At 42.7% G+C, this 11,356-nt stretch overlaps 2 protein-coding genes across 2 annotated transcripts in view; one reads left to right on the forward strand and one right to left on the reverse strand.

Moving 5' to 3' along the window:
- Positions 1-6,759, reverse strand: part of EDEM2 (ER degradation enhancing alpha-mannosidase like protein 2) — a 100,608-nt gene extending 93,849 nt beyond the window's left edge. The window contains exon 1 of the mRNA XM_031004930.3: positions 6,510-6,759. The gene's annotated coding sequence lies outside the window, so the exon portion shown is untranslated. The remainder of the gene's footprint in view (positions 1-6,509) is intronic.
- LOC101153373 (metallothionein-1E-like) lies at positions 6,707-7,196 on the forward strand. Its single transcript, XM_055373380.2, has one exon. It carries the CDS (start codon positions 6,707-6,709, stop codon positions 6,881-6,883), a length of 177 nt encoding a protein of 58 aa, XP_055229355.1. The 3' UTR covers positions 6,884-7,196.
- Positions 7,197-11,356: the final 4,160 nt, after the last annotated feature.

Consider the following 11,356-nt stretch of genomic DNA (forward strand, 5'->3'; position numbering starts at 1 on the left):
GGTATAAGGAGATTCAGAGATAGGTGTAAATGGCTTGCGGGAGCCTCCAAAATTTTCAGGTCCAGGTATCTCCCACCCCTTCAAGGGACTGTCTGATACTATTCTATGGCTCCTGGAATGAAGAACCGGTCATCAGGACCTGCTGGCCTCTATGAAATTAAGAGTCTAGTCAGATTTAACAACCTGAAGATGAGGTGTAACTGTGAAGCAATATATGGCTGATTTTTTAACACGCTCATCCAAATACATCCGCTCCAGCTGATTCATTCTCTCAACTCCCATGTGCTAGGTAATGTATGAGGTGCCAGAGTTACCCAAAAAACAAACAAAGCATAATCCACAGGCCAAGCCCTGCAGAAACTCTAGGAGAGAAACTTTTAAACAAATAATTATAAAAACACTGTGATCGGCTGGGCGTGGTGGCTCACACCTGTAATCCCAGCACTTTGGAAGGGTGAGGCAGGAGGATCACCCGAGATCAGGAGTTTGAGACCAGCCTGGCCAACATGGTGAAACACCATCTCTACTAAAGATATAAAAAAATTAGCTGGGTGTGGTGGCGCACAACTGTAATCCCAGCTACTTGGGAGACTGAGGGCAGGAGAATTGCTTGAACCTAGGAGGCGGAGGTTGTAGTGAGCCAAGATCATGCCACTGCACTCCAGCCTGGGTTACAAGAGTGAAACTCTGTCTCAAGAAAAAAAACAAACAAACACTGTGATAAAGAGTTAATAAAACTATGTGCAAGAGCTAGGGGAGTACTGAAGAAAGAGTGATTTGAGTAAGAACTTTGTAAGACTTTGAGTAAGAACTTTTTAAGACTTTGGGAAAACTTCCCAAAGGAGGTCACATTAGAGTTATTTATTGACAGGCATGTAGTACATCATAGAGAAAAAGAGATGGCGGTGGAAGGATGTTCCAGGCAGAGGATGCAGCATGTCACATGGGCAGCCAGTGTCCAAGTGACACTCAAGGGGCAAGACCTGCTTCATGGGCTTGTGACCTCTGTAGTCACACAGGCCCCCCTCTTAGAAGGGCCCTCACGCTTGTTTTAATGTTCTGCTGTCATCATTTTGAAATTCTTATTTTTTTTTTTAACAAGGAGATTTGCATTTTCATTTTTGCACTGGGTCCTGCAAATTATGTAGCAGGTCCTGCAAGAGGGCAAGATGAAGGCAGGGAGACCTGCTGGGAAGTTATTACTGCGGTCCAAGTAAGAGATAATGAAGGGGCTAAATCAAGGTCTTGTCGTAACAGTAATACACAGCCACACCATTTTCAACTTCTTCCCAGTGTATTCCTCAGTTTAGATGTAGCAATTTCCCCAGCTGGAAAGTACTTAGGTTGATTTTGGTGTTTTGTAATTACAAAGAATGAGGCAATTGAATAATTTTCTACAAATAATTTTGTGTTTGCACCTATGCAAGGATATCTATCTAGGATAAATTCTCAGAATTAGAATTGATAGGTCAAAGGTATGCTCATTTTCAAGGTTGATAGGCATTGCCAGTTGGTGACCTGAAGCGAGTAAACCAATTTGTATCTCTTCCAACAGTATGGAGGAGTATCTGTTTTATCATGCCCTCTTTAACCCTCTGTAGTATCCAACCTTTTGGTATTTGCAGTCGGATAACGTTAAGAAAGCAGTGGCTGATTGTCTTAATTTGCCTTTCTTTAATTACAAACAAGTTTGGTCATTTAAAAAATTATTATAGGAGTCTGTTCAGGCCAGGCACAGTGGCTCACGCCCATAATCCCAGCACTTTGGGAGGCCGAGGCAGATGGATCACTTGAGGCCAAGAGTTCCAGATCAGCCTGGCCAACACGGCAAAACCGCGTCTCTACAAAAAACACAAAAAAATTAGTCAGGTATGGTGGCATGTGCCTGTAGTCCCAGCTACTTGGGAGGCTGAGACATGAGAATCACTTGAACCAAGGAAGCAGAGGTTGCAGTGAGTTAAGATCGTGCCACTGCACTCCATCCTGGGTAACGGAGCGAGACTGTCTCAAAAAAAGAAGAGTCCATTTATATTTCTGTTTGCATGAAGCCCATTTAGTCCTTCACCATTATTGAATTGGGTCATAGGTCTTTTTCTTATTGGTTTATAACAGCTGTTTTATGTTAAAAAATAATAATAAATATTTTACCTAGTTTATGGTTTGTTGCTTTATTTCTGCTTTTTTTTTTTTTTGGCCATGCAGATGAAGGCCTGAATTTTTGAAACCTAAGTGAACTGTTACTGCTTTCACTGTATACCAGTATTTTGCAATATAAGCCCTCTTTTCAGGGAGTGGCCTTTAGAGACTATTACACTTATTTTTTTAGAAGCTCAGCTTGTTCATTTGGAGAACATACAATACTAAAGGGAAAAAAAAGCTCAGCTTGTACTTATTTTTTGAAGAGATAATATATCCACATGATTAAAAAGTCAAAAGGTACATAAAGGTATACAGTGAGAAAAATCTCCTTCCAGCCAGGCATGGTGGCTCCCACCTATAATCCCAGCACTTTTGGGAGGCCAAGGCAGGTGGATCACATGAGGCCAGGAGTTCGAGACCAGCCTGCTCGACATGGTGAAACACTGTCTCTACTAAAAATACAAAAAATAGCTGGGCTTTGTGGTGTTTGCCTGTAGTCTTAGCTGCTTTGGAGGCTGAGGCAAGAGAATCGCTCCAACCCAGGAGGCAGAGGTTTCGGTGAGCCGAGATTGTGCCACTGCACTCCAGCCTGGGTAACAGAGCGTGACTCCATCTCAAAAAAATAAAATAAAATAAAAAATAAAAAATAAATTAAAAAATAAAAATAAAAATTGCCTTCCCACCCTGTCCTCAAACCACTTAAGCTTCCCTCCAGGAAGTAAGCACTATTATCAGTTCCTTGGGTATCTGTCCCTATTTTATGTGTAAATGAGCAAGGGCATGCACACACATGTATTCTTTTTTCCGATTATTACACAAATAGTAGCCTACAATATCCAGGATTCTGCACCTTTGCCTTTTTTTTTTACCACTTAACATTACATTTTGGAAATAATGTCCTAATTATTCATAAATTCGTAAGTACTTCCTCATTTTAAAAAATGGCTGCATTGGGCCGGGCGCGGTGGCTCACGCCTGTAATCCCAGCACTTTGGGAGTCCAAGGCGGGTGGATCACAAGGTCAGGAGATCGAGACCATCCTGGCTAACACGGTGAAACCCCGTCTCTACTAAAAAAATACAAAAAAATTAGCTGGGCGTGGTGGTGGGCGCCTGTAGTCCCAGCTACTCGGGAGGCTGAGGCAGGAGAATTGCTTGAACCCAGGAGGTGGAGGTTGCAGTGAGCTGAGATCGCGCCACTGCACTCCAGCCTGGGCGACAGAGCGAAACTCCATCTCAAAAAAAAAAATAATAATAATTACAAAAGGCTGCATAGTGTCCCATTGTATGCATTGGTTTGAATATGCTTTTAAGGGAGAAACCTGAGTAAGAAATACTCTCAAGTCATTTGAGGCTGGACACTGAGACTGAGTCGGGGGATTGGACTGGGACCTTCTCTAGATCCTGAACAATCAGACCTTTTCCTTCCTCCAGGCCTTTACCTCCCATTTTCTTTTTTTTTTTTTTTTTTTTTTGAGATGGAGTCTCACTCTGTAGCCCAGGCTGAAGTGCAGTGGCACCATCTCAGCTCACTGCAACCTCTGTCTCCTGGGTTCAAGAGATTCTCCTGCCTCGGCCTCCCGAGTAGCTGGGATTACAGGCACGCGCCACCAAGCCAGGCTAATTTTTTTGTGTTTTTAGTAGAAACGGGGTTTCACCCATGTTGGTCAGGCTGGTCTCAAACTCCTGACCTCAAGTGATCCACCCGCCTCAGCCTCCCAAAGGTGCTGGGATTACGGGCGTGAGCCACAGCGCCCGGCCTTTTACCCCCCATTTTCTGCCAATTAAAACTTCACACAGTCTTCCATTGCTTGTAACTTTTGAACACGTGTGTGGTAATGTTCCGTGTATATTGCATATAAAACTATTAGCTTTTAAAGTATTACCAGTTTATATAGACTCATCTCAAATGCTACTTCCTTTTGGAAACCTTCCTTGATCTCCCTGATATCCCCAGCCAGAGTGACCTCACTCCCTTCTGAAATCCTATAGAATGGTGTAATGTTTTGTGGTTATTTGTCACGCCTTTTATGTGCACAAGTCTTATCTTTTTTTTTTTTTTTTTTTTTTAACCTGAAGACGGCCTCACTTGCCCCAGTACCTTCCACAAAGTGGCTTCTGAGTAATGTTTACAGAATTTTTGAGGTAATTAATGAATGAACAAAGGCACCAAGGGTTAAGGACATGAATTTAGTGCCAGACACTTGGGTTCTACTCCTGGTTTTGCTGTTTTTTAGGTGTGTCGTGGGGTAGGTCACTTCTCTCACCCTTTCCTTAGAATCCACTTCACATGACAGTGGTGAGGATTAAGTGATTTGATGTAGGTAAATTGCTTTTCATTGACTGTTAGCTGCTGAAATAGGAATTCAGAGGAAGGAGGAGAGAGGTCAAGGAGACTTCCTAAGCTGGACTGTGCTCTCCAGCCACCCTCTCATTTATATTTCCTTTCAGATCTCTACTAAGAATGTCACTCTGGCCGGGCACAGTGGCTCACTCCTGTAATCCCAGCACTTTGGGAGGCCGAGGCAGGAGGATCACTTGAGGTTGGGAGTTCGAGACCAGCATGACCAACATGGAAAAACCCCGTCTCTACTAAAAATACAAAATTAGCCAGGCGTGGTGGTGCATGTCTGTAATCCCAGCTACTCGGGAGGCTGAGGCAGGAGAATCACTCGAACCCAGGAGGCAGGGGTTGCGGTGAGCCGAGATCGTACCATTGCACTCCAGCCTGGGCAACAAGAGCGAAACTCTGTCTCAAATAAATAAATAAATAAAATAAAATAAAAAATAAAGAATGTCACTCTTCTTTATTCCTGCATTTTCTTTTTATGTCTTTATCTTTTGGGTAAATTTGCCTGGCTTCAGGGCGAGGGCCCTCCAGCACCAAGAGCTGCCTAGTACTGCAGATTCTTACGACCACTCAAATCTTTCTTTCCTTTATAAGAAACAAGCAACTCTACCCTATGGTTGAGCCAATGTGTCAGTTTCTTCCTATCCAAATGGATGGCATCCTGACATCTGCAGTGAGAGGCCAATGCAATTTGGTGGGGGTAGGGGCAAGGGTGGGGGAGTTTTGCAGAGCATAAAGAGCACAGTATCTTGGATCTTCAGCAGCTTGAGTTCAGTTCTTAACTTTTCTTGCCTCATTACAACAGTGTCACAACCCATTTTCCTCATACATTGAGAACTGCTGCAGTCAGGCACGGTGACTGTTACATGGCTGTTATATTGGCCATGGATGGCCAACATAGTGAGACCTCCATTTAAAAAAAAAAATTAAAGATAGTCAGGCATGATGGCATGTACCCGTAGTCATAGCTACTCAGGAGACTGAGGTGGGAGGATCGCTCGAGCCCAGGAGTTTGAGGTTGCAGTGAGCTATGATCACGCCAGTGCACTCCAGCCTGGGTGACAGAGTGAGATCCTGCCTCTAAAAAAATAAAAATAATTAGAAAGAATGTGATTGGAAAAAAATAAAAATACAAGTAAAAATAAAAAAGAACTCTTGTGAGGAAAGCATCTAACATAATGCTAGACAAAAAGTAAGTAACAACAAATGCAAGTTCTCCCTTTAAGCTCTTCTCCACACTGGTACCAGATTTGTACTGCTAAAAGTCCTGTTCTTTCCTCTTATTATGGAGGAATTATCCTAGCTCACAGCCAACCTCCTCACTCATATACATGCTTACTCAAGAGCATGGCTTCAGCAGTTCTCCTCTCTCTCCTGCATCATCAATTTTTCCCTCTCTCCTGGATCAGTCTCAATCAACATACAAATGTTACGTTTCCCATCTTAAAAACAAACAAAAAGTCTGTTTTGACTCCACTACCACCTACAGCTGCCACATTTTCTCCTTCTTCTTTGTAGTAAAACTTCTTGAAAAAGCTATATCCTGTATACTCAACATTTTCAATTCCTCTTGAACCTACTCCAATCAGATTTTTGTCCCCTACACTCCACCAAAACATCTCAAGATCACCAACAACCTCCACATTGGTAAATCTAATTACCATCTATTCATCTTCATATTATTTGATCTGTGTGACACAGCTGATTACTCTCTCTTTCTTAAAACATTTTATTCACTTGGCTTCTGGGAGTTCTCACTTTCCTGGTTTTCTTCTTTTTGGCTCTTCCTTCTCAGTGTGTTTGGCTGATTCCTCTTCATTTTCCCAACCTCTAAGTATTAGAGTTGCCCCAGGATCCAGTCATTGGAACTCTTTGCTTTTCTGTCTACACTCATTTCCTAAGTAATTTCTTCAGTCCCTTGGGTTTTACATATTATATTGATTCTGAAAACCTCCAAATTCCTACTTCACTCTCAACCTTCTTCCTGAACTCAGGTCCAAATATCAAAATAGCCTACTTACCACATCCACTTGGGTGAGCTCTTCATATTTCTACTCAAACCTGTCCCTCCTGCAGTCTTCTTTGTGTCAAATAATGGCAACTCCATTCTTCTAGTTGCTCAGGTCAGAAAGTTTGGTAATTGGTGAACATGCCGTCCACGTGCGCCTTGCTGTCTCTCCGTTATCGCTTGAGATCTCCAGCCTTACCGCGGCTCGAAATGGACCCCAAATGCTCCTGCACCACTGGTGGCTCCTGCACGTGCGCCGGCTCCTGCAAGTGCAAAGAGTGCAAATGCACCTCCTGCAAGAAGAGCTGCTGCTCCTGCTGCCCCATGGGCTGTGCCAAGTGTGCCCAGGGCTGTGTCTGCAAACGGGCATGCAGCTGCTGTGTCTGATGTGGGGACAGCTCTTCTCCCAGATGTTAATAGAACAACCTGCACAACCTGTTTTTTTTTTCTTAATACAACCCTGAGCCATTTGCTGCATTTCTTTTCATATTAAATATGTGAATGACAATAAAACAATTTTGACTTGAAAAAAAAAGTTTGGTAATTGGTAATGCGACTTTCCACTTTGTCTCATACCTCATATCCAATCCATTAACAAATTCTGCCAACTCTACTTTCAAAATCTATGATTCCAAAAAAATCCAAAAAAAAGTATAAAGGGAAAAAATACAAAATACAAAAAACAAAAAATTAAAAATCAAAGTCTATGAGAATCCAACTACATCTCTGTATCTCTACTTGGACCCAGATCTGAGCCGCCATCATCTTGTACTTGGATTATTGTAATAGCCTCCTAGCTGGCCTTTCTGGTATGGCCTTTAAACCTTTTCTCAGCCCAGCAACCAAAGTAATTCTGTTAAAACATAAGCCAGAAGATGTCTCTTCCACTCTCAGAACCTCTCATCAGTTTTTGTTCAGAGACAGGGTCTCACTCTTGCTCCGGCTGGAGTGCAATGCAATGATGATCACATAGTTTACTACATTCTCAAAGTCCCATGCTCAAGCAATCCTCTCACCTCAGCCTCCCAAGTAGCCAGGACTACAGGTGTACCCCACCATTCCTGGGTAATTTTTTTTTGTTTTTGGTAGAGATGGTGTCTTGAACTCCTGGCCTTAAGTGATGAGTGAGAGTATCAGGAGATGACAGATGATGATCAGGTGAGAGTATCAAGAGACTGTCCTACCTCAGCCTCCCAAAGTGCTGGGATTACAGGCATAAGCCACCATGCCCAGCCCCATCAGTTTTTTATCTCATGTAGACCACCCTTCCCTCCAAAACCTTCATCTCCTGATACTCTCACTCTCTTGCACTCTAACCACAGTGATTCTTACCCTTTTCCTCAAACCTACCAGGCACGTTCTTGCCTCAAAACTTTTGCACTTGCTGTTCCGTCTGCCTGGATTCATTTCTTTCAGATATCTACATGGTTCACTCCCTTGTTCCTCCAGATCTTTACAAAAAGCTCACTTTTTTACTGAGGCCTTCCCTGGCCACTCCATCCAAAATTTCTCTCTCTCTCTCTCTCTCTCTCACACACACACACACACACACACACACACACACACACACACACACCATTCAGATTTCAAGTCCTAAATCCTGCTTTTCTCAACAGAAAAAAAATGCTATTTAACTACATATATATATTTAAATCATTTTGTTTGTTGTCTGTCACCCGTTTTTTTGTTCGTTTGTTTTTGTTTTGTTTTGTTTTTTCTTTTGAGACAGAGTCTCACTCTGTCACCCAGGCTGGAATGTAGTGGTGCGATCTCAGCTCACTGCAACCTCCACTTCCCAGGTTCAAGTGATTCTCGTGCCTCAGCCTCCTGAGTACCTGGGATGACAGATGTGCACCACCATGCCCAGCTAATTTTTGTGTTTTTTAGTAGAGATGGGGTTTCACCATGTTAGCCAGGCTGGTCTTGAACTCCCAACCTCAGGTGATCTGCCCACCTTGGCCTCCCAAAGTGCTGGGATTACAGGTGTGAGCCACCACGCCTGGCCTGCTCCATTATAATTTAAGTTCCATGAAAGCAGGAAGTGTTATTAGATTTGTTCAAAGCTCTGTCATCCCAGCACCTAGAATAATGTTCAACACAAAACAGGTGTTTCACATAAGTATTTGTTGAACTTGTTGGTTGAGTGAAATCAAATGTTATCATTTTGCTCCTCTGTTTTGGGTCATTCTGCCCAGAAGAGAGTACTCATGCCTTTTGGTCTCAGGACCCTCTCTACACTCAAAGTATTGAGGGCCAGACACAGTGGTTCATTCCTGTAGTCTCTGGTACTTGAAAGGCTGAGGTGGGAGGATCACCTGAGCTCAGGAGTTTGAGGTTGCAGTGAGCTATGATTGTGCCACTGCACTCTAGCCTGGGCGACAGGGTGAGACCCTGTCTCAAAAAAAAAAAAAAAAAAAAAAAAAAAATTCAGGCTGGGCTTGGTAGCTCATGCCTGTAATCTCAGCACTCTGGGAGGCTGAGGCAGGCAGATCATGAAGTCAGGAGTTCAAGACCAGCCTGGCCAACATAGTGAAACCCCGTCTCTACTAAAAATACAAAAAATTAGCCAAGTGTGGTGGCGGGCACCTATTACGTAATCCCGGCTACTTGGGAGGCTGAGGCAGGAGAATCGCTTGAACCTGGGAGGCAGAGGTTGCAGTGAGCCAAGATTTTGCCACTGCACTCCAGCCCGGGAAATAGTGTGAGACTCTGTCTCAAAAAAAAAAAAAAAAAAAAATTTCAGGACTCCAAATAACTTTTGAAAATTCAGGACTCCAAATAACTTTTGTTTATGTGGATTCTATCTATTGATAATTATCACACTAGGGATCAAAACTGAGAAATTGTTAAATATTTACATACTAATTCATTTAAAATAACAATAATAAACATGTTAACATAACATTTTTATTTTAAAAAAATAATAAAAATTTAGCTGTTTTGTTCCAAAATGAAACAAAAAAAATAGTGAGAGGAATGCTACTGTTTTGCTTTTTTGAAAATCTGTTTTATGTCTGGTTTAATAGAAGATAATTGTATTATCCTATTTACTTCTCATTCAATCTGTATAATGTGCCATGAAGCCCTGGAAAACTACCCAGTACTCTCATGAGAAAATGAGAGTTTAAAAAGAAAATAATGTCTTCGTATTATTATGTAAATGGTTGTTGTCTCCATATATATCTGTTGTCTTTGTACATAGTCTTCCCTCCCATTCTACATAGCAAACTCCTGCTGGTCACTCAAGGTCTGTCTCACCTGCCATCTCTAGACAGTCAGTTGTTCCCTCCTCCCTACTCCCATTTCTCTATTATAGCACATATTATGCTATCTTGTTATCTGGATAATTGTCTATCTTCCCAACTGACTATCTTCCTAAAGAAGGCAACTATAACTTGATCTTCTTTACATCCCTAGCCCCACTCACAGTATCTAGCACCAAAAAGATATTTAATAAATATTAGTTGAATAAAGAAATATGAGGCCAGGTGCAGTGGCTCATGCCTGTAGTTCTAGCACTTTGGGAGGCCAAGGCAGGTGGATCACCTGACGTCAGGAGTTTGAGACCAGCCTGGCCAACATGGCGAAACCCCATCTCTACTAAAAATACAAAAATTAGCCGGGCGTGTTGGCGGGTGCCTATAATTCCAGCTGCTCAGGAGGCTGAGGCAGGAGAACAGCTTGAACCCAGGAGACGGAGGTTGCAGTGAGCCGAGATTGTGCCACTTCACTCCAGCCTGGGCAAAAGAGCAAAACTCCATCTCAAAATATATAAATAAATATGAAAGGAGGTGAAGGGAAGAGGGGACCCAGTTTCTCTACAGTGAGCTCAGGCACTGATATAACATTTCTTTTTTTTCTTTTCTTGAGACAGGGTCTAGCTCTGTTGCCCGGACTGGAGTGCAGTGGCATAATCACAGCTCACTGTAATCTCTGCCTCCTGGTCTCAAGTGATCCTCTCTCCTCAGCCTCCCGAGTAGCTGGGACTACAGGCATGTGCCACAACTCCCAGCTAAATTTTTTTTTTTTTATTTTTTGTAAAGACAGAGTTTCACCATGTTGCCCAGGCTGATCTTGAACTCCCGGGCTCAAGTGATCCATCCTCCTTGGCCTCCCAAAGTGGTAGGATTACAGGTGTGAACAACTGTGCCCAGCCAATATCATAATTCTTTTCTTTTTTTTTTTTCTTTTTTGAAACGGAGTCTCTTGTCGCCCATGCCAGGGTGCAGTGGCACAATCTTGGTTCACTGCAACATCTGCCTCCCAGGTTCAAGCAATTCTCCTGCCTCAGCCCCCAAGTAGCTGGGATTACAGGCATGCACCACCACGCCCGGCTAAGTTTTGTATTTTTAGTAGAGATGGGGTTTCACCATGTTGGCCAGGCTGGTCTCGAACTCCAGACCTCAGGTGATCCACCTGCCTCAGCCTCTCAAAGTGCTGGGATTACAGGTTTGAGCCACTACACCAGCCCCAATATAATATTTCTTGTTAAGATTATCAATGTCAAAGGTTTTCCAACATCACACTCGGGACTGTTGTGGGGTTGGGGGAGGGGTGAGGGATAGCATTAGGAGATATACCTAATGCTAAATGACGAGTTAATGGGTGCAGCACACCAGCATGGCACATGTATACATATGTAACTAACCTGCACATTGTGCACATGTACCCTAAAACTTAAAGTATAATAATAATAATAAAAAAGAAAGAAAAAAACAAACAACCCCATTAAAAAGTGGGCAAAGGATATGAACAGACACTTCTCAAAAGAAGACATTTATGCAGCCAAAAAACACATGAAAAAATGCTCATCATCACTGGCCATCAGAGAAATGCAAATCAAAACCACAATGAGATACC

Source organism: Gorilla gorilla, chromosome 21 (genome assembly GCF_029281585.2).
Source record: "Gorilla gorilla gorilla isolate KB3781 chromosome 21, NHGRI_mGorGor1-v2.1_pri, whole genome shotgun sequence".
Lineage (NCBI taxonomy): Eukaryota > Metazoa > Chordata > Mammalia > Primates > Hominidae > Gorilla > Gorilla gorilla.

What these genes read in the sequence shown, in the direction of transcription:
- LOC101153373 (XM_055373380.2), top strand. Translation starts at nt 6,707, where the DNA reads ATGGACCCCAAATGCTCCTGCACCACTGGTGGCTCCTGCACGTGCGCC.